At 36.8% G+C, this 24,019-nt stretch overlaps 1 protein-coding gene across 1 annotated transcript in view; it reads left to right on the top strand.

Moving 5' to 3' along the window:
• USH2A (usherin) overlaps positions 1-24,019 on the top strand; it is a 385,837-nt gene that overhangs the window by 34,409 nt on the left and 327,409 nt on the right. Inside the window, exons 5-10 of the mRNA XM_054170013.1 lie at positions 682-976; positions 2,372-2,556; positions 5,441-5,662; positions 6,861-6,954; positions 15,011-15,206; positions 15,992-16,122. Of these exons, the coding sequence (XP_054025988.1) occupies positions 682-976; positions 2,372-2,556; positions 5,441-5,662; positions 6,861-6,954; positions 15,011-15,206; positions 15,992-16,122 (1,123 nt within the window). The remainder of the gene's footprint in view (positions 1-681; positions 977-2,371; positions 2,557-5,440; positions 5,663-6,860; positions 6,955-15,010; positions 15,207-15,991; positions 16,123-24,019) is intronic.

Genomic DNA, 24,019 nt, shown 5'->3' with positions numbered 1-24,019 from the left:
GTTCAGAGGGAACTGAAGCGATTCAATGGCTTTGACATGGGCTGTAGGAAGCAACTAGAGCAATCATAGGCTGATGTAGCTAAAAAGTGGGCATTGGTATTAAGGTTAGTTAAAAATGAAAACATCTATATCCAAGTTTTTGAAAGCGTAATGTGATATCAGTCAAACTGGTATGTTTGGAGCATCTGAATGTTAAACTTCCTTGTGGTTAGAGGCAGTATGCCAATGCTATAGTACACTTAAGAACACTGTCCAGATTACTGATTGAAATCAGACATGATGCTGTAATAAAATCTTAAGAGTTTTTTGCCTTCCATTTATGGGGCTGGATGTGTCCTGCCTAGCTTTAGACACTTTCTCTTGACTGTGTATATGTCTGTGGAGCAGTCAAAGCAACTGCAGAGTGCTTCTTCACAGACACCTTCTGAAGGTGCCTGCTGTTTACTGTTGATTATGTAGGGGCCCTATGTGACCTGATGCCTAACTGATTGCCCCATTTATGTGAGACAAAACCAGAGCTTTAGGACTTCTACTACAATCTTTTTTTTTTTTTTTTTTTTTTAAATTGATGAACATGGAGGCACAAAATGACACTTGTCCTTTTTTAATCATGTATGTGATTTTTTATTTTAATTTTTATTCTCTCTCTCTATATATATACACACACACACACTGTGACAGAGACATTTTGGAAGTATTCTCTGGAAAATTTCCTCACCTGCATACCCAATCTGAGTGCCGCTGTCCTGGAAGCCATCCCCGGGTGCACCCATTGATACAGAGGTACTGCATCCCTAATGGAGCAGATGATACCACTAATGACAGAGTGCTGAGGTTGAATGCAGAAGCCCATCCTCTGTATTACATTAATGATGATGATATTGGGACCACCTGGATTTCATCTGTGTTCACTAATACTGCCGGCCTGGATCGTGGTGTCTCAATCACAATAGATTTAGAAAATGGACAGTATCAGGTAAGAGAGGATCATATTTGCCATTTAAATCTTAACTAGGAAAACGCTTTTGTAGACATTTTGTTACATTCCTGAGGAAATTTAAACCTTATGCTTTGGGATGTTATCCTGAAAGGACCAGGAAGAAAACTTCCTTCAGCATGAAAAACTGCAAAAGGCAACAGAATGCATTTTGGTTCATGTCATTCTCTTTTGATGTGCCTTGGCTGTTGTAACAAGCAGTAATCTAAAAGAGAGATACCAAAGTGAATATCTTATGTGAAGACACTAATATTTAGAAATATTGGTTGTTCTTTTCACTCCACTTCTGTAAATTTCAACCTTAATTTTAATTTCTATTAAAACTTCAGGTGTTTGTTTTACATGTTCTCATATAAAGGTATATGTCTTCTGGTATAAATCTGACTGCAGTCCAATGGAATTTAATGTCTGTGGCACACTGACATATCAGAGAGGACTTCTGTTTTGTGGATATTCTGAACCTTGAGGAATATGGAATGAGAATTTGACAAACAGGCAAGCTTTCTGAAGAGGCCATGCTGTACCTAGCACTTCACTATGCTGTGGAGGAACACCAGGATGTTTTGGATGGAGGGACATACCCATACCAAGACTGCATTCACAATAGGGGCTCTACCAAATTTCCATTTGTTCTTCTTAGCTTCTGGGTTGTTTTGTCATTAACAGTGAGAAGGGAAAGAATATGATGACTGGTTTCTGCTACACAAATAAATATTAGGCCCTTAGTTAAACTTGAGTTCAAATGCTTGTGAAGTTCTAAGGCTTGGCTTGGTTGACGTACATTTCCTTGTAAGCCGTGTGCTACATAATGCTCCTTAATACAGGGCACTTGATGAGATTCCAAATGAAAAATAGATTAGCAAAACCAAACTAACCAACCAAAAAAAACAAAAAACCCCAACAAATCAAAACCACCCCAAACAACAAACCACCACCACCAAAAAAACCCAAACCAAACCAAAACCAACCAGAGAACCTGAAAGACTTACATTATCAGACAAGTGACTCCTGAAGTATTTGGTAACACAAAGCTATGCCCTTCATTTATGCCAAACTAATATTGCTGGAACAAATAATCAGTTAGACTTTGTAGTTCATTTTCAAATGGTTTTCAAGAAAAAGTGTAATTCCGATGCAGCAGTTCAGTTTTCAATTGTTGTGTAAGAATGTTTAAGAGATCAAAGAGATTCTTTACCCAAAAAGGTTTTCTTTGGTTTTAACTGGGAATTTGTGGATTGAAGTATGAGTTCCTTTGTTGTGTGTGCATGGCAAAGCATCCTATATTGTCCCATTGGAAAAAAAATTGTTGATATTCTCATTGCTTTACAACTTATCCATTATTGCTGGTTTATAAATGTGTTCTTCTTCTTGTAGGTCTTCTATATTATACTGCAGTTTTATAGCCCACACCCTGAAGCAATAAAAATTGAAAGGAAGAAAAGAGATGATCTAAACTGGGAAGACTGGCAGTATTTTGCTAAAAATTGCAGTATTTTTGGAATGGATAACAATGGATCTCTGGAGAAACCAGACTCTGTCAACTGTCTCCAGCTTCCTAGGTATGAGTGGGTATTATCTGCATATTCCAGATGATTTGAACAGGTAACATTGTGCCACAATTCATCTCTATGTCCCAATGAGATATAATCTTTTAATTTGGTATACTCAATTATTATGGGCTGCTGAGTATATATAAAAGTTCCCAAATCTGACCTTTTGGTTGAAGATTGCCAAATGGTCGTCACTTTTGTCAGATTTCAGATGTTGAGAAACATGACACAATTCTCTCCTCTGTTATTTTGAGCTGAAATTTTACATGCTTATGTTTTAAGGGGGTTATTGTCAGTGCAATTACAGAACACTGAGATGAGGAGTAGAAGGAGGTATTGATATAACAGATTGTTTTAAACTGAATCTAATGAACGTGAAAGTGTAGGTTCTGATCTCTGAGTGTGACTTGTTCTTAACCTTAGAAGAGGGACCAAACTTAAGTACAAATGTCAGTCATTCAGCCTTGCTACTGACCATGCAAAAAAAGTGAGAAACGAGTTGAAAGTTGTATCTCAATGCTTTCTAATCTTTCTAAGCAAGAAGGGAGTGAAGGGTCAAGAAACATCATTGTCTTTTAGAAACAAGTTGCAAGCCTTTTCACTAGACAGTTACATGTACAAATGTGAAAAGAAATAATATATACAATATACATTTCATAAATATAGTGTATAACATATATAAAAGATGGATGTTATCATTTTACACACACATGCAAATTTATATATATATTTGAGTTTATACTGTTCCATATATTCAAATGCACTATCCCTTGCCTGAATTCAGATGCCAGTCAGTATTAGGCTTGTTTAGCACTTGGCTGGAAATCGGTGAGAAAATGAACCATCAGGCATTATTTCCCCCCCAACTTTTGCTACCTTCCTAAAACTTTTCAAGTGTCATCATCTTTGTCTGTTCTCTAGGTGTTCAGTATTCTGAGGAGAGGATAAGGTATCTGAGTTATACCAGTTTTCAGCAAAGGACTTAGAGCTTTATTGCTGGTCCTTGTAGCAGAGGGTAGAGATGAGAAAATTTTAAAGTAAATAATTTTTTGATTAATTACCCAAATAAGTTGTAATCCTTTTTATCCCAGAAATGTGTATTGGTGTATTTTCTAAAAAGAACTGAGGAGCTGAGTATGAATTCTTTCTGTAAATGTTTGTAAGTAGCATTGTTTCTCCCCTTCAATTACATCAAAAGTGATGACAGGAGGTGATAGGAGGGAATGATTTTGGGTACAACTGATGTAGCAGAGCTCCCTACTGAGACCTTTATTGGATAGGAAGGTGATTTTACTGTAAAACAAAACTCTTTTCTCTCTGTCATGCCTGCTTACTTGTAAGTGCCAAGACATGTCCAAATTGACTGTCCAAGATTTAGATACCAGTGTCTTTGTATCTCGGCAACCTAGCCAGGACTTCTTGGGATGACATGGAAGGAAAGTGACCTCGACTTTGAAATCCTTATCATGGCCTGAGGTTTCTTGATTTGATGACCACATGCTAGTATTGAATGGTTTCTTTTAAGTTTTTTAAGGTTTTTGGTTTTTTTTTTTTTTTATCCTTTGGCACCTCTGTAAGTTAGAATTGCTTACTGTCTTTTATCCCCTTATCAGAAGTTGAATCTTTGCTTACTTTGAGTGGTGGCTGGCCCTTGTTTCAGAATCTCCTTTGTTTTCCTTGTTTCCTGAGAAGCTCTATGTAAATGCTCTAAGATCCTAATGATCTGCTTATCTAGGTACCATAAGCCTTACAGTCCTTCTGCTGTTCCTTCTGGCATGATTCATCTATTGTCCATACCCATCTTAACACTTCTCTTACAGCTCTATATATCATGGAAATAAAATACTTTCTACAAAGGGAAAGGGAGGACAGCGTCTCCCAGAGAAGCATACATTTATATTCTGCTGAGACTTTTGGGAAACACTGATCTGGATCAGGGCGCAATAAATTCAAAGACCCTTCATGAAGTCAGGAGTATGACTCAGCAGACCTAGTCTAACTATGAATCTCACCTTTCAAAAGCTCAAGAGTATATTGAAGAGACAAGAATTAAGGTTATTTTTTTGAATGTTGTATGTCAAGCGGCAGGTATATTTTTAATGAGTCTGTGTAGGTGTGCAAATTAGCAGGCATTCTAGCCTTCTGTGGAGGCAAGTTCTACTCATAGCTACACTTGAACTAGAAAATACACCAATATGAGATATGATTCATACCAAACTGTGCAAATGTGCAGTTTATATATATTTGTTTACTCAGCCATTACTTGAATTTTCAGGACTGCCCTTCTCATTTTTGGCTTAAATATACTCTTGATCCTGCTGCATTGCATTAAATTCTCTTGGACTTCACTCACTGGACAGTGCTGTGTTTCTAAATCTGCTCACTCATTGAATGAGATGATACAGTCCACTGACTCTGGAATTCAAAATGTAATTGTTTCTGTATGGTGCTTATATATGTTAAGCAGGTATATAATTAACAATATGAGAATGTTAATTATCGTTTTAGTCATCTGAATTATTTCCTCAAGTAGGTTAAACATATTTCATGTTTCTCAAAGACACTGTGTTAAACTGAAAACAATGCAGATGGCACTGTATCAGTCACACAGTTTGAAGTTGCCCTTTAGAGGCTTTACTTTATATTGGAAACTTAGGATCTCTGGAAGAGCTTGGAAGTTTGGGTAAAACCAGATAGAGGACATTTCTTTTCCTCTACTTGAATTCTGATGACTGACATATCCACTGACATCAGAATTTTCCCCAGAAACCACAAAAAAAAGCATGTGTACAATTGAGTGGAGACCCTCTCTGAGAAAAAGGATATTAGGATATAGAATCTGTAAAATATGTGTTAATCTTATTTTCATTTGTGTTCCTCTCTATTTAAACAGCTTTACACCATATTCCCGTGGTAATCTGACTTTTAGTGTTCTTACACCGGAACCAAATCACCGACCTGGTTACAATGATTTTTACAATACTCCATCTCTCCAAGAATTTGTAAAAGCTACAAAACTAAGGATTCATCTCCGTGGACAGTACCATACTAAAGAATCCTGGGTAAATTTTAGGCATAGATACTATGGAGTTAATGAAATTACAGTCAGTGGAAGGTAGGTATTATGGAACTCTTCCCCTACCTATCACTGCTTCTGCGTATATAATGTGCAAAGTATATAATGACCTGCCTCAAACTGAATGAAATTGTTTTGCTTTTATATTTGTGAGGGAACTTCAAGTTTGAAGTGATTGGTGCACTGTCAGAACCAATCCTTTCCTTGGGTTACCAATGCATATGAGCAAAGGCTTATGACTGATACCATGACCTGTGCTTTGCTTCAGTAGCTCTTTAAATTTTCATTATGGATTCCCAGACATGGAATTTTAACAGTGTTAATGCAGAGTTCAAGCTTTGTTTTAGCTGCAGTTTTCCTTTTAGAACTAGGCAGCTGCCTGTAAGAGTATTACATTATCTATGACTGACAACTTTATTGTATATGTCCTTGTGAAAGGACTAATTGTGCCCTGTAAATAACATGCAAATCTAGCAATGAAATAGTTTCTAAGAAGCATATGGTACCGATTTCTGTTAATGATTATTATTCCTGAAACTATTTTGGTAGTTCTTATTTTGAGAGGAAGATGACCATTAGAGGTCATGTTTACCTTAAAAAATTTGACACTGCTAATATGTTTAGATTATTGATTGAGATTTGTTAATGCTTTTAGTAAAATAGATACAGTCTTGTTGACTGTGTAACAGAAAAGAATTTCAGTGATAGTTTGTGAAGCTATGCCATGTTTCCAGAAGAACATCTGTACTGGTAGTGTGGCATGGCTCTGTCTACTAAGTAATGCTCTCTTAAAGATTTTATTTTAGTGAGAAATAGACATTACAACTGAGATCAAAATGTGTTAAACTAGAAAGTTATGCTTAATACATTTAAGATTTCTTTTAAAATTATAGCCACCTTGTAAGGTTTAATACTGATTAATAATTATAATTTATTTATTAAGGTTTCACTTATTAATGATATATACTGAAATACAATTTTCTTGCTCTTATGTAGAATAACAGTAGTTCTACTACATGCTGGGTTTTATTTTCTTGGAAAACAGTTGTTGCTACTTTAAAATAGCTTGAGTGAAGTAGTCTTTTGTAGGTTAATGCACTTAACGTTGGCATTTATTTGTTCTGAATAAAGAACAAGACTATATAATAAAAACACATCTTTGCAACCATGTTATATATTGTTGGACAGATGTGTTTCCATTTTTTCATTTTTTCTTCACTATCTCTTGTTCTTTCAGGTGTAATTGCCATGGCCATGCTGATAATTGTGATGCAGCTATGGAACCCTATAGGTGCCTGTGTGTGAAAGAAAGCTATACAGAAGGAAATAATGTTAGTCTCGCCTTTGTCTATCTACATCATCTATGAACAGGCTCAAAATTTGTATTTTAGTCCTGTGAAAGTGTGTGTGTACTGAGTTAGTGATGTCTTAGCTTTTATGAGGAAACTTTATACATAAACATATATTTTTAGATTTGTTTTCACTCTACAACAGTTTTAGTTTGGTCTTATGGACTCCAGACCCATTCAGTAGATGAAGTGCAATAGGCACAGTCTGGGAGCTCAGCTTCCAATTCTGTTTCATTTGCAAGGACACAGTTCAAGCAATCTAAGACAGCTTCGTGATGCAAACCAAAGGCACTAAATGTAGAAAATTTGGAGATTTGCTTCAAAACTGCATGCCTAATCCAAGGTAAAACACTAATACAGATTTTTCTGTAGGTTGCAGTCTGACTTCAGCTAAAAAGGAAGCATTTTAGAGCAGTTTTATGAAATATGTCTAAGATAGGAAGAGTTAGAACATTTTTGACCCACCTAGTGGATAAGGGAGTGGCTGTGGGTGAGATCTACTTGGACTTTGGTAAAGCCTTTGACCCTATGTCCCACAGCGTTCCCCTTGAGAAACTTGCGACTTGTGGCCCAGGACATAGACAGGTGGAATCTTCACTGCATTAAAAACTGGCTGGATGGCTGGGTCCAAAGAATTGTGGTAACTGGAGTTAAGTCCGTTTGGTGGTTGGTCACAAGCGGTGTCCCCCCAGGACTTATTTAAAGACAGTCTGTAAATGTCAGTTTCCCATACTTTTTACAGTCATCTGTGACATTTGGTTATCTTTGAAATAATCTGTAACAGCAATTTGATTGTTCTAATACAAGGACAAAATATTACTATTAGTGCTCTGTATTTTCAGATAGTTGATGTTAAAGTTAAAATTCTTGGAATTAATTAAAAGGCCATATTAAAAAAATTAAATACAGTCTATGGAATACATTCTTATCATTGGATTGCTCTCATTTTAATAAGAGTGTTTCTCAAAAAGGGATTTTGTGGAGTGTAGTGTGTAGGTGAAACTTACCAGGCTGCAAATTATCATTTTTATACTAGTTTTATAATTCTTGGACATAGAATAATCAAAATGAGGTTGTTGAAGTCATAGTCTTCTAGAGGAATATGAAGAAGAGAGCTTAGAGCAATGGAGCCAGTTAATACTTACTTCATGCAACCATTGGTTTCCTTTTCACTTATAAATTAGCAAAAGCAGAGCCACAATGTATGAGTTAAGAAACCTTGATCAAGGTTGCTCAGTTCCTTGCTTCATTTAGGCCTTTTGGATGCAGACTTTCTAAAACTTAGGGTATCATGGGTTGGCAACAGCAGTATCCAAAGAGAGACTAATCTCACATCAAAAAATCTCCATGCAGAGCAAGAAGTTTTAATATGAGAGCATTTGACATTGCATTCACGATCGTGTGAAAGATCTTTGTGAAATTTTATAAGGTATCTGAGTTTTCTAGATCTAAATGGGATTCAAACAGATATTTGAAGTTCTTAGATGAGTCAAATTAGAAAAAAAAAAATCAAACTGACAATGTCCCTTTAATTAGAGCACACATTGTGAAATGTTACTTTGTAGGGATTAATTATAAATATTTAATAAGATCTGGAAGTTCACCAAGCACTCTTGCAAGACTTGTGCTACCTTGTGAAAACAAACCAAATACATTTTAATTATGTATCTGCCTTATCAGATGTTTTCTGGCAATGTTAATGGGTTGTTCAAGTGAGTGTCACATTTTTGATTTGGCATATATGCATTGTAACTATAATTGAAATGCTTGAATAAGTGGTTTTCATTCAGAGTACAATAAGGATATTATTTAATTATTTTCCTCATTCTTTAATGACCATGTCACTATCTACTAAATATGAAATAAAATAGAAGCAGTAATAAAATAGAATTAACATTTGCAAATATGTCACTAACTGCTCTAACTTTTATCAAGGATTTATATGAAATCTAAGCAGCTTCAGGGTTTATAATTTTTTTTGGTAACACAAACAAACACTTGAAAGGAAAACCAAATTCCATCCTGATTTTTAACTACCATCAGCATTGATAAAACTGTTTTATGCCTATGTTTCCCTATGGTTCCATTCTAATGAATTAAGCATTTATTTATCTATTCATTTTTTGATTCAATTAAGCATTTGATGAAGGAATTTCAAAATGCAAACTCTTTCGGTGGAAAAGTGTCAAGTGAAGAAGAAATTGTACTGTCAGCAAACAGTGGAGTTTTAAACTTCTGTAGTATTAAACTTCCATCCTGTGCTAATAAGCTACCACAACCAAAGAAGAAGGTTTTTAGGTTTGCCTGTTTTTTTTTTAATTTTTTTTTTCATTTTTGCATTTTAGACCAGAAATCAGAGCTCCCCTGACAAACTCTTAACATATGGCAGAGCATGTCCTTGTCACATCTATACTTAATACAACTGATATTGCCATCTTGACTTTATCTGGCATATGCATCTGGATAACTGTTGCACAGAAAAGCAATACCAGAAAGTAAAAACTTGTGTAATTAATTACAAATCAAAATCTCAGTTTAGTTGTTTGCATCACCGTGTTATGAAATTTGACATGCCAGATTTTTTTACTGAGTCTGTTTTGAAGAAATATGTTGCTATGAAATTTTGGATTAGGTGAAGAAGGGAATGGTTAACTATGGTTTGCAGATGTTGAGGGACCAGATTAAGAAAGAAGAGGGAAGAAATTCTTGCAGAGCTTGTGTCTTTTCTTAGGAAAAAAATATTCGGGCTCTTTGTTTACAAATTGTTCTGCAAACACCTCATGTCCTGCTTTAGGAAATAGCTTTGCATTTTGCAGATGGAAACTGAGTCACTGAGAGTGGAATCCAGATTTTGGTAACATTTATGTGTAAAGAGAAATTTACATATATCTGTAACAGTATGTTCAAAAATTCCTTGTGATTTGTTGCACAGGTGTTGGCATGTTGATGGAATTATGGTCAATTCCCTTACACATTTTGTGTAAATTTTACTTAAGAGGTAGAGATGTGGCAAACCACCTTATGGTTGTTGCTGTTACCTTTCAGAAATCAAGAAGACTGTTCCAGTCTGAAAGTGATATTTCAGGAGTTTAACCACTCTGCAGGGTATTTATTTCATTTAATGTGAAGGAAGAGTGAGACGTAACTGGGATAGTGCTTCACTGTTGGTGGAAGTAGCTGTAAATCATAGTGCCATTGATTTATTTGATTTATATGATTTTTTTTGCATATTCCCTATAAGTGCCCAAGTTATTAGCCAAACTATTGGTTTTTTTTTTTTTTTAACTGCACTAAAACTATTAATTAAAGAACCCCCCAAAACCTGCAAACAATCCCATGCAATAGCTTCCTCAGAAGAGGAATCCTAGAATACATAGTTAGCTGTGTCTTACTCCAAATAGACAAGGCAGAAATAGGGTAGATAAACACGAGATCTCTTACCATTTAATATCCTGAGCAAATCAGAGCTTTGGTAAAATAGAACCCACACTGAACTCATCAGCTACACGATACACCTTGTCTGTCTCTTTTATTTTACAGAAGTCTGCAGGGTTGGCGTCCAAATGAGAGTTAGATGGAGTGAGTGTCTCATTTGAAAATAGCTTTGAATTTTAATCTTGGAGAAGTTGTGTCAGTTAACTTAGCAGCCTGATTGTCAGAATTAGTGTGGTTGCATATGCTTTGGGTTTGGGTTTTTTTAGGACTTAGTGTGACTTCAACTAGCTTCACAAAAAACCCCAAACCCATGCATGAATAGGAAGGTATCTGATGCTGCCTGACAACGTCTCTGCTAGTGTTTGAGTCATGTACCATTATTAGAATCTGGCATTCAACATGGTAGATATTATTTTAGTTGCCACTCAGGCTCTTTGTCGGTCACTTTGCCATTGCAAAGCAGCAGTATCATCTTTTTTTAGAATCCTATTTGGCATATGGTATTTGAAACCATCTGCTTAGCTTCTAAAATTATATTGCATCCTGTTAAAGTACATGGAATGTTATGGTGGAACCCCATAAGACACTCTTCCTATTCTGTCATCCTTAGTCCCTTGAAGTCACTTACATTGTTCTGGCCATTTTTTAAATTTTTTTTTTTTTTTCCATCTAATAAACCAGGTTTTGAGTTTGAAATGTCTTTGGGGTGGGTTCAGAAAAGGCAGATATGATTTAAATATCTTGCTGTAGTAAGGGTGCTGAGGGAAAGCCATGGAGAAATTAAACCCAATTGTCTTTAGAGGAGAACTAACCTATGCTGGAATAGATATTGCTTAGAGGCAGCCATATTTATTTGGCCAGTGAAGCTAAGTGGAGTGAAAGCATATTGTCCATTTGGGTACCTACTGAGACCTTGAGGGAAGGTAAAACATTGTGTGTATTATGGTCAACATTCACAGGGCAGCATAAATTACCATGGTCAGATGATAGTGGGCTTTTTCAAAGATGACAGCATTTCAAAATGCCTGTGAAGGTGGTATTCTAATTTTGACACCACTTCAGCAGGTTTCATGATCTGTGTATTATTAACAACATTGCTATGTTACAGAAGCATATGTAGTTTGAGTATTATTGGTGTGTATGTGCAGTGATTATTGCAACTGAAGAATAAAGAATAAATTCATCATAAAATCGGGGTGGGGGGTGGGGTGGAAAGAGAGAGAAGAAAGAATAGAAAAAAATATGCCACCCAGAGGCAAGCAGTGGGATATTTTGAAAGTGTTGGAAGGAGAGGATCCTACATGATCATGCCTTACTGTAAGTCTTAAAGTATTACCTTCTGAAGCATTCTTAGCAACTAATAAGGAACTTGGCACATAAAGGCTTAGGCTGGGCTCACTGGTCATCTTTTCATAACTGTGGTGAATTTGGGAATTTTGAGAAGGTAAGCCTTTAAAAATTTTGTTTTACAACAACTTGAATTCATTTTTGTCAATGAGTTTTAATAATAATTTTTAACTAATGAGTTGGGCTGAGATAAGTTAAGTGTTTTGACCTTCTTACTCCATGTAAGGCTTTCTCAGAAAACTGTCTTCACAGAAGGTGAGCATTTTTGATACACTATATCAAGAAGACGAGTTTGTTACTGCCCAAATGGAAAGGCCTGTATTTAATGTTTTCTGAAGGGTCTAGATGTAACTGAGAATAAGGACATATGCATGTTTGTAGGTTTTACTGGAGAAAGGCTTGTTTTGTCAAGAATTACCATTCCTTTAAATCTATCACTAGACTTTGTTCAGATTTGTAAAATATTTTTTTTGGGGGGGAATTTACCTATCCATAGTAGATGAGGGAGCTGGGGTTGCTTAGCCTGGAGGAGGCTCAGAGGAGACCTTCTTGCTCTCTACAGCTACCTGGAGAGAGGTTGTAGACAGGTGGGGGCTGGTCTCTTCTCCTAGGCAAGCAGCACCAGAACAAGAGGACACAGTCTCAAGCTGCACCAGGAGAGGTTTAGGTAGGATGTTAGGAAGAAATTCTTCATAGAAAGTGACTGGAGGTGTTTAGGAAGAGACTGGATGGGGCACTTGGTGCCATGGTTTAGTTGATTAGATAGTGTTGGATAATAGGTTGAGCTCAGTGATCTCAAAGTTTTTTTCCAACCTGGTTAATTCTATTCTATTCTAGTACGTACAGATATGACAACTGATAGAACAGCAATTGTTTCAAAGTGATTGCCAACTTTTGATTTACTACCTTTTTTTGCCAAGGCCTTTAAAAAGTTTTGCCAAAGTTTTAAAAGTCACAGAACAAGAGACATGTTAGTTCAAAGAGTCTCTGTGCTGTGTAATCAAATGCCGTCTTTTTCTCTTTTACTCCATAGTGCTCATGTGTCATTTAACAATAGGTGCAAGCATAGGTGTGCATAAGTAACTGATCCAAGATTAAATCTGAATTGAAAGGATAAATGCTCTCACATACTTTGTGGCTGGCCGTGCACAAATGGAAATTCATAGCTGGCAGGTAGCTATTACTGTACAGTTTTCCTTTCAAGGAGGATGGTATTTCCATAGACATGCTGTGAGGAGAAAGCAACATGAGTTAGGATGCTTTGGCTGGGAGCTCGGATTTCTTTCTTGTGCTTCCCAAGTCAAGCAATGCTTGAATGAATCCTTTTGTCTCATGTTGCTGATGCTGTGTAATGCTTATTTTCCTCAACATAGCGTCAAAGGGAGTGACAAGAATGATGAAAGATGGATGTGAAGGAGGGAAAGACCTGAATGAGTTTAAGCTGTGTAGCTTATGTAAGAGTTGTGGTCAAGGTGTTCCTCTTGGTGTATTAAACTGGACTTAATGACAATTAGTGATTCTTCTGATAAACAAAGACCAGAGTTCCAAGGTCTCAAGTGAAGCCCTGCTAATTTTTATCCAGAAACCTCCTTTTTCTCTCACTGTGGTGATGTCATAGGGTAGGGATTTTTGTTTTGTTTTGGTTTGGTTTGTTTTTAACAGATTGAGAAAAAAAAGATGCAGTGGTTATTGTTGTCTTTCCTCTCATTGTTAATTTCATTTAGTGAAACTGAATTTCATCAGAGACATTCTCATGCTTTTATTTTCTCTCCCAAGTTGCTTTTGTTATGAGTTGTGACTTGCTCCACAATTAAGCTTATGGTTGCTAATTCAGTTTCTCATTTTACCCACAGCTGGTGCTTTCCCAGCATCATCTGTGAGTGAAACAGTTTAAAAACTTCATTGTAGTATCCTAATTGTCAGTGTATAAGTGATGTAGGTATGCTGGGCCTAAATTAAAGTAGTACTTGGAAAAGTAGCAATAAAGAGAGGTGAACACATTTCTGGAACTGAAGAAGAAAGAAGTCACCCAGATATTTTTTACAAGCATTGAAGCATTCAAATTCCTTCTGAAAGATGTAAATTGTAACTTCAGTGTATTTTGTTAGGTCCAGCAAGGCACCAGTATTTTGGGAATGGACTTTCAGTAATGCCAGTAAAATTCAGAGGTTATTCTTCTGAACAAAACAAAAATCTCTCTGTTGCCAACATGTACCATTTTAAGCCAGTTTCTTAAATACTAGTTGGATTGTTTACCACAAAGTGAACGTAATTTTCCAGAATACTATCCATTCATTAACTTTAATCCAATTTGGTTGTAGTTCTTGGTGAACCAGTAGACGCAGTAAATTTTCTCCTTAATTTTGTAGAGTCTGTTATGAACTGAGGGTTATTCCAACTTCTCATTCTTCACTAAGCTTTACTTAGATGGTAATATTGTGAGTTTATGTAAATTAAAAACAAACAAAAAAGCTTCTGAGTTGCTCCTGAACTACTTAAGAGATGTTTTTACTGGTTTGGATTTAAGCCAGCTAAGTACTTGAATGTCTTTAGTCTTTGTATCTAATAAGTTTGGAAAAATGTTGAGATGTACATGTAAACAATGCATCTGGTACCCTAGTATTCCTTAGGTGTAACTTAAAATATAACTTGACAGAGTTGAATATGTGTAGAGATTGATGGGTTTTGTTTAAAACTTTTTTCTTGAAAATTTCATGAGTTAAATGCACATCATGAAGTGCTGACATTTTATGATACACTGTACATCATGACATTTGGCCATAGGAAGCCTTTTGTTTCACTCACAAGGTCAAATGGTAGCAGTACAAAGTACAGCTATTGCAGTGCTACAAACTTCAATAGCAAACATTGTTTAAAACACATTCAAATGGATGCATTAGATGAATGTCTTCTGCGCCTTAAACAGTAGTAATCCTTTTGCATCTTTAGAAGTTTAAGTAAATCTGAATTTCAGGATGTTAGCCTGTGTTGAAGTCAACAGTTAACATTTTATTCTTCTGCTCACCTTCCTTGATTTTAACCAGTTGTTAAAAAACAAATTCTTTAAGTTACTTTAAGGGAAATGGTTTTGTTAGTTCTCTGTATATTTTCTTCCGTCTTATCTAAATGTAATATTTGTAATATTTAAATGGGGGAAGACACATAATGAAACATAGATATAGAGAGTACAATAAGTGTTCATGTAAGGTAAAGAAATAATTGTTTTGTGTTGTTTATTTGTTCTATTTTATTTCAGTGTGATCGCTGTTTGCCATTGTACAACGACAAACCTTTTCGCCCAGGTGACCAAGTTCATGCCTATAATTGCAAACCTTGTCAATGTTACAGCCATGCAGTAAGCTGCCACTATGACTTAGCAACGGACCTCTTTCCTCAGGAACACTACAGAGGCAGTGGTGGAGTGTGCGATAACTGTCAACACAACACAACTGGTAAGTTGTACCAAAGAGAATGAACTGTTTGTTTCACAGTTGCTTTTTGGCTAAGTGTTGTGTCAGCTGACACGAATAATGCTCAATGCCAATAGATTCTCCTGTGTATGTGTTTGTAAAACTACCCAGATAGAGCAGTAATTACAATTATGTCAGTACTTAAGCTACAGGAGAATATCATTAAAATTTTATTCAATCTTGTGTAAAATATTCTATGCAAAACATTCTAATAAATTGGAATGCACAGTTTCAAAGCTCTTTCCATTACATGTGCTAAAGGATTTAAATCCAGAATATCTTTCCAACTGAACCAGTTGAATGGATAGCATATTAAAAATATAATCATTTTTTTCCTCTGATGTCAGTTTCTTGCTTATTGAGTAAAGATTTCTGTTCCATGTAAGTAATATATTTGAATACTTTCTTTAAAATAGTACAGTTTCAGGGTTTTTTTGGCTTTTTCTAGTAAGGGGAAAAAAAGAAAAGTTTCAGGTTCAGTGATAATTTATCCGAAAAATGTATAGGCATTCGCATTGCACAGCTTTTATATAAGTGTGGTATTACATAACAGATGGAAGTTTAATGGAGTAAAACATAGTTTGTAACAGGTTCATTGTTTCATATGCTCTGGATCACTAAATTGGCAGGTAGAGATGAAAGGTGCATTAAAATGGACGTCCTGAAAATTATAGAATTCTCTCAAAGGAATAGAGTCTTTAATTTTGAATTATACAGCTAATTTTAATGAATTGGAAGCCATAATGCATAACCTTTCTTTCATGCAGGAAGGAACTGTGAGCTGTGCAAGGATTTCCATTACAGACAAGCAGGTGCAGATCTTTCAGCCATTGATGTTTGCCAACCCTGTGACTGTTATGCAACAGGCACCAAAAATAAGAGCCTCCTGTGTGATAATGTAAGTAGCCTCAATACAGCAAAATGACAAAACCTTTTAATCATCTGGGTAAACAGCAGTAAGATTTTGCGAAAAGTATAACTACTTTATTAAAAAATGTTTAAACCTTTTCAAAATATTATTGACATACCTCAGAGGCTGAGCACCTTTGTTGCCAGCATCACAGAAATGGAGAAAAAAGCCACCTTGAAAAACACAGGTATTATCTTAAGAGTATTGTTTAAGGTATAGGAAAAAATGAAAGCAAATATTTGTGGCTTTGGTTTGTGGTGAAATGTTAACCTAAGCTAACTTCAGCTGTGACTATTAATCAGAGAAAGAGTGGTTTACAGAAGTGACTGCTTTTTTAGTGACATATACAAGAACATTGATAAAGCTTGAATATGAAAATATGAATGGGGAGGTAAAATGGGGAAAATGAAGGAGACTATTGCTCAATAAAGCATCTGTTGACTGCTGCAGTAGAAGCAGTGCAGGGAGATATGATTAAGAGGCATTGAAGAACAGATTAATAAGGCTGGGGACTAAAAGCTGAAAGAAATTACTTGAAATAGGAAGGCATCACTGAAGGAAGTGTTTCCAAATTTGACCTGTGGAAGATGGAATTGTAAGGAATGAAAACTGTCACATCACAATAACATTTTCAAGCAAATATGCCCAAAATGAGGCAGAACACACTTTTAGTGCATAACTTTTTATTTTCTTCAGTTCATCAATATTTAGTTTCTTTTCACAAAGTGCCAGTTGTGTCACTAAGTTCCAAAAGGTACAGTTTCGAATTTAATCTACTGAATCACAAATTACTCTCTTGAATAACACAGAATACTTACTCATCAAATTAAGTTATTCATGTAGATAGTTCACAAGATGAGTAGTAGAGTTTACTGTAATGCGGCTATTCCCATCTTGGTTCTTTGAACTCATCATGAAAACTCTACACCTGGTCTGTACACCCATTTCACTCCGCCCTTGGAGAGAAATGCATGCAAGTATGTAGTATTTCTCCCTTGCATAGGTTCTCAGTTCTCACACGCCTGTATGTCATGCCAAGTTGTAGGTCTGTGTATAACTTCATTTGTATTTTGAAGTGCAAACTGACATTAAAAACTTCAAAACTGTAACTTCATATCTTATATTAATAAGTGGGATTTTAGAATAGTGGTGTAGCAATGCATCTGTGAGTGGTTCATGTTTTTTTGCAGAGGGAAGTCTTCTCTTGAGACTGGTGGGTACGAGAGAGAATTACTAAAGTCTGATAAAATTTGCCCAATTCTGTGCTGGTTATTGACATCTAGTCATTGTAGAAAAGATACATGCTGGTTGCATCCTCTGTGAATGTCTGTCACAAAATGTGTCAGACAATCAGATAGTCCAGATGAATTATTTGAGGTGCCTGGGTTTTATGAAAGTGAAAGAAGAATTGGCTGCCTCCTTCCCTTCTCCCTAACCATTCACACGTGAGGAAATTCTGCCAGAATACTGCTGATGTGATCACTCGTGCTCTGTATGGAGAGCTGGAGATTAATTTCTTCTGGCCCTTATACTACAATCCTTGCCTCATTTTCCTGTGCAGCTTTTTACCCAGACTGCTCTACAAATGCTTATATATTCAATCAGGCACAGCAGTTTGTAGTCCTTTCATGATTCTATTATAATATGCCATATATAATGGTGTGAAAAAAGCACTCATTTCCAGGACATTTGTTTCTAGGCAAAGCTGAAAGTGCTGCTATTGCTCTTACCCAGTCTCTGGAAGTACAGTTCTGGTCTAAGTGAATGAAGACACCTTTTTTTTTTTTTTCCTAGCTTTTGCAGATTTTTAAGATTTTACTCTCAACCTGAAAATAAAAAAGTGTCATATACTTATGGGTGCAAGCAAGCTGTGCTTTACTGCAGAGGATATTGTTCAGAATTGCAAAGATGTAATCACCTTCTGTCAAGGTGGCAGCTGTGTTGTGTTGCAAGAAAACTCTAAGGCTTGAAGATGAACAAAATGTTAGTTACTGTTCTCTCTGAGGAGTTCTACTAAGTAAGCTTTTGAAAGGGCTTCAGATTTCACCTTTCTGTACACTCTCTAAATATTGTTCTTTTGAATTTCTGATTTTTTTCCCCCCTCAGAATTCCAAATGCCACCCCCCACCCCCAGTAATATATAATAGTAAAGCTAGTCAATAGCTCTGTGTATATATATGTATTTTAAACCAAAATACTTTTGGCAATTTTACTTCTGAGCTGATACATTCTTTGATCTCAAATTAGAATGAGCATCCTCCTGTTTTCATTTTTCTACCTACACAGTTTTCAACCCATTTATTGTGATTGATAATAAATAAATAACTGAAATGTGTGTTATAAGGGAAAGAACATAGGTTAAGCAGTTAATTAAGGGTATTTCAGTTGACAGATATACCAAATAGAATAAGGAGTATGAAGGATGCAAATGTGTCAACGTAAAGTTCAGTTGGATAGTGGAGTCCATCAAAATCAAATTATAAAACACTATGTGTATTCTAAATCCTGTGTTTGCTTTCATGGAAGGCCTTTAATCTTATTGCTAAAATGAAAGAAAATTATATATATATATACATTTTTAATGTTAATTAATCCCATGGCTTCATTTCTGATGAGCTTTTGTACCATGGAAATACTGGTTTTCTGTGACAGTTTGTCAAGTTATTTTTGGGATTTGGTCCACTCCTACCCTTTGGAGTGTCATGGGTGCGGGGTGAACTCCTTATTTTACATTTTCAGCAGAATCAGTAGAAAGCGTTGACTTTGAAAGTCATCATATGTGATGACAAGACGAGATAGTGGGGGAGTGAAAAAGAACTTCATTGTTGCTTATTCAATTTTCCTTTCCCAAAGCTGACATATCAAAAATATTGTCAGATATTTGGTGGTCAGAGCAGAAACCAGTATATCTTACAGTTCTCGTTTCCTCAACTGAAGAAAAGTCTTCAAACCTCTTACTCCCCACTCCCATTTCATGAGACTGCAGCCAACTCAGTGCTGGGGTCCTTGCTAGATATGTATCAAGTAAAAAGGCAGTGAGAAGTGTATGATTAACATTAATATCAAAAAGGCAGAACTTCAAGATCAATTGTAAACCCTGCAGTAGAATGAATAGAAAGAATTTCATGCAGGAACTGAATATACCCATGGGTCTTAAATTGTAAGTTTTAGGGCAAGGGAAGGTGCTTCTTCCCTGGTAGAGATTAAATAATTGAGGTTAGTAAAGACTCAGCCAATCACAAAAGGTCTCTTTTGTCATGTGTTTTGGGCTTCAAAACCCACAGGTAGCTTTGATAAATTAAGTTTAGAGAGTTTGGGCTTTATTTTTAAAATGTATTTATTTACTTATTTAGTATCATCAAGCTACATCTCATATTATTCTTCAGAAGTAGAGAGACTTTCTGATTACATTTCTGGCAGTAATTTTTTTCCCCATTAGAGTCACCAAAGAATAGCTGTCCACCAAGAAAAAGATGGGTTTAACTTTCAGAAAGGCTTAGGCCAGCCGTTTTTTCCAGAAAATTCCATATTCTGTTTTTGAATATATATGTGGTCAATGGCTTTAAGTAGACAGAAGATATTTTTCTCAGTCTTTGACATATACATGTTGAATATCTACTGGATGAGAGCTATGGTTAAAGAGCTTGCTATACTCTAAACAATAATTAAGACACTTATTTGTTCTGGGTGCTTAATTCTTTACCCTTCAATGCCATGTTGAGTGTTGGACTAGATAAATTTTGAGGTCTCTTCGAACCAGATATGTATGTTCTATGATTCTTCTTAAGTCATTATATTAGGCTAGTAACTGAATGCTGGGACAGTTCCTGTATGAGGCCCTCTTTGAATTTGGGATTCTAGATGTGATGAGTTAGTGTTCCCTGTTTAAAGAATTGTATGACTACAATCTAAAGCAGTGTAAATGTCTTGGTATTTCTAAAGTTCAGAAATCTCGGGTAGTCTGCTTCCCGCTTAAGGATAATGATGCTATAGCTGTGACTTGTGCAGGAGTAAATTGCTTGTGTACTTTTTATATCTGTTTGCATTAAAGGATGTGAGACTAATGTGCATTTCATACGTAAATTATAAATCACACTAGGGATATAAGCCAACTCAACATCAGTGATTTTCTGTATCAAATAACAATTGTAGCCATGAGGTCCCAAGATGCACCACCACTTGGTAGTAATGCTTAGTTAGACTAATTTTCTTAGTGAACAATCTAGACAGATATTTTCCATAAGTGATTTAGAACCAGGATGGTCCTGTTAATAGGATGTTTCTGTCTGCTTGCTGTCTGGGTCAGAACCAGGCCTCTCAGATATAAGCAACAGGAGAACAGATTGCTTTTCTGTAACTAGCATAATTGAAGTCTGTATCTTTAAATGACAGATAGCATTTGAATCTGGGGGAGGAGGGGAAGGTTCAGTAATATCTCCAGTGCACAGCTGGTGAAATTCTGGTTAACAAAATCTTCAAATGTTAATTGCTGTCAGTATTCTCAATGATACCATTGTTTCCAGAGTAAGCTAAATTTACAGAGATAATAGTAATAACAAAACCCACTTTGCTTTATAATTCACTTGGATTTTTATGTAGTTATTGAAATGGTTTGATCTACCCATTTTGATGTAGCTTTCCATATCAAAACTTGATACACCTGTTTCTGTGTCATTTGTTAACAAGTGTCCGTTTGAACATCTTTATAATGGTATCCATCTGAATTATTTTGTTTCTCTGTCTGTACAGATATTTTAAAGCCAATTTTTCTCCAAATGAAGCCAAATTATTAGTTTATTTACTAAATTAATGCAGTAACTAATTTTCATAGTGCATTTATATTTTAATTTTACTTTTTTTTCTTTTTAGCTAACATTTCAGTTCTTTAAAAAGATGTTTTTCTTGGTTTTTAGTCTACTTTTTTTTTCTGGTTATGTGTTGTACCCTTCAATTAGTTGTTCTGAAACCTTAATTTTCCTTCTCCTGTCTTAAATATGAGATTAATTTTTAGTACATTGCAGACTTACATTTATCTTTACTGGAGTGGTGTCTTATTCTTTATATTTAATTTGTGGAGGCTCAGTATCACTTCCAGCTTATTTTTTGCATTAATGTTTCTTCACAATTTTTCTTCATTTCATGTTTGATATCTCCTTGCTATGCATTTGCTGTACCTGAACTGATGTTAGAGTATTTGTGCAAAGACTAAAAGTCATGTTGAAAATCAACTCACTGAAGGTGCTCCCAGCATGGCAGTTCCCACCCTGACCATGTCAGTGTCCCACAGCATTGGAACATGGCCAAGTGCTCAGAACAGGGTCTATTAACAGCCCCAGACAAGGCATGTGATAAATTTGGTCCAGTATCCATTCAAGAGTCAGACTGGAGGAAGCGGGAGGTGAGGCTGGAGACATAGCTGCAGCCTAATTCCAGGGGATCCCTCTGGGAGGCTGGGCAAAGGGACAGCTGCAGCATATCCCAGGTGCAATGTGGACACTCAGACTGGAGCTTGTGTGGAGCTCCTGTGGGTAGAGTTTATGAGTGGAAGCCCCAGGGCTACTTTGTGCCCTCAGGGTCATGAGGGTGCTGGCTGTGTGTTCTGAGCTGGGGTGATCCTTGAGGCTCACAAGCATCTTTTCTGTTGTCAGTCTGCTGCTGAAAATGTTGAAGAACTTATCATCAGGGCAGGCAGTTACAGAATCCTACAAATGTTCCCAGTTTTAAAAGTACTTTTAAATACTTCCACCCTGTACCTTCACCTCCATCCTCTCTTTTTATCTAGAATGTATTTCTCAACTTTGTCTCTAAAATTCTACACATGTGCTTGAAGTATATATAGTGTATGAAGGCCAAAAAACTATAATAAGGGATGCCTTACAATGGCATCTTTCGCTGAGCTGATAGTCATGTCTCTTACAATGCCATGCTTACTGTAGAACACAGGGGTTAAAGTGGACTTATGTAGCTGAATTAGTTATTCTGTATTTCAGAGACTAAACTTCAATAGATATCTTTCATATTGGTATCTTATATTGACAGAAAATGCCTGAAGCAGCAGAATGGAAAGGTTTCTAGTCACCTATGGCTAAAACAAACCCAAAATATTCTTTTGTGAATGTAATCAGAGGCTGGATTTTTTTGTCTTGTGTATAGAATGTCTTTTTTTTTCTGAATTACTTCTTTCACAAGACTGAAATCAGTGTTATGGAAGAATGTCAGTGGATTATTTACAGATCCTCTAATCTGAAACCCTATTTTCAGATCTATTAAGAAGCAATCTGGTAAAATTCTCTCTCTAAGAAAAACTTTGTTTTCCTATACCTCCCTCTAACTGCCATGCAAGAATTTCACTCTCATTAGAACCAGAAAGCCACTTGCCACTTGTGTTGATTACAGACAAAACTCTTTTTGACATGATAGCAAAGTAGGAGGAAATAGATGCAGGGAGATCTCAAACACATGTTTATTGCCTGGTTCCTGGGGAAAATTTGAATTGTGTTCTTTGCTTGGCCAGGTATTTATTCCTCATTCTGAAGAGGTATATTTATTTTTCTGGTGTAATTTTCCACTATTTTAAGAGAAAGTTAGAATTATAGAATGGTTTGGGTTGGAAGGGACTTCGAAAGATCATCTAGTCCAACCACCCTGTAGTTGGCAGGGACATCCTCCACTAGATCATATTGCTCAGAGCCTTGTCAAACCTGACCTTGAGTATCTCCAGGGACAGGTCCTCAGGGTGGTGAGACTCTGGAATAAGTTTCCCAGGGAGGTTGAAGATGCCTTCTCCCTGGAGGCGTTCAAGGCCAGATTGGATGAGGCCTTGGTCTCCAAGCTGTTGCAGTATGGGTTTGATGGATGGACCGTTCAGTGGATAAAGAACCAGCTTGATGGGCACACCCAAAGAGTGGCTGTCAATGGACACCACAATGTCCAAGTGCAGGCCAGTGATGAGTGGAGTCCCTCAGGGATCAGTACTGGGACCAGGCTTGTTTAACATCTTTGTTGGCAACATGGACAGTGGCATTGAGTGCACCCTCAGCAAGTTTGCTGATGACACCACGTTGTGTGGTGCAGCAGACATGCTGGAGAGAAGGGAGGCCATCCAGAGGGATCTTGACAGGCTGGAGAGCTGGGGCCATGACAACCCCATGAGGTTCAACAAGACCAAATGCAAGGTTCTTCATCTGGATTGGGGCAATCTCAAGCAATTAGGCTGGGCAGGGACTGGCTTGAGAGCAGCCCTGAAGCAAAGGACTTGGGAGTGCTGGGGGATGAGAAGCTCAACATGAGCCAGCAGTGTGCACTTGCAGCCCAGAATGCCAATCACATCCTGGGCTGCATCAAGAGAAGCATAGCCAGCAGGTCGAGGAAGGTGATTCTTCCCCTCTGCTCCACTCTGGTGAGACCCCACCTGGAGCACTGTGTCCAGTTCTGGAGCTCATATTACAAGAAGGATCTGGACATGCTTGAGTGCTTGAGCATGTCCACAGGATGTCCGAGGGCTGGAGCTCCTCTCCCATGAGGACAGACTGAAAGAGTTGGGGCTGTTCAGTCTGGAGAAGAGAAGGCTCCAAGGAGACCTTCTTGTGGCCTTCCAGTATGTGAAGGGAACCTACAAGAAAGCTGGGGAGGGACTTTTTAGGGTGTCAGGTAATGATAGGACTAGGAGGAATGGGACAAAAATAGAAATTAGTAGATTCAGATTGGATGTTAGGAATAAATTCTTCCCCATGAGGGTGGTGAGACACTGGAACAGGTTGCCCAGGGAGGTGGTGGAAGCCTCATCCCTGGAGGTTTTTAAGGCCAGGCTGGATGTGGCTCTGGGCTACCTGATGTAGTCTGAGGTGTCCCTGCCCATAGCAGGGGGGTTGGAACTAGATGATTA

The sequence above is a fragment of the Dryobates pubescens genome, chromosome 2 (genome assembly GCF_014839835.1).
Source record: "Dryobates pubescens isolate bDryPub1 chromosome 2, bDryPub1.pri, whole genome shotgun sequence".
In the NCBI taxonomy this organism is placed as follows: Eukaryota; Metazoa; Chordata; class Aves; order Piciformes; family Picidae; genus Dryobates; species Dryobates pubescens.
This window is presented reverse-complemented; position numbering and strand designations above follow the sequence as displayed.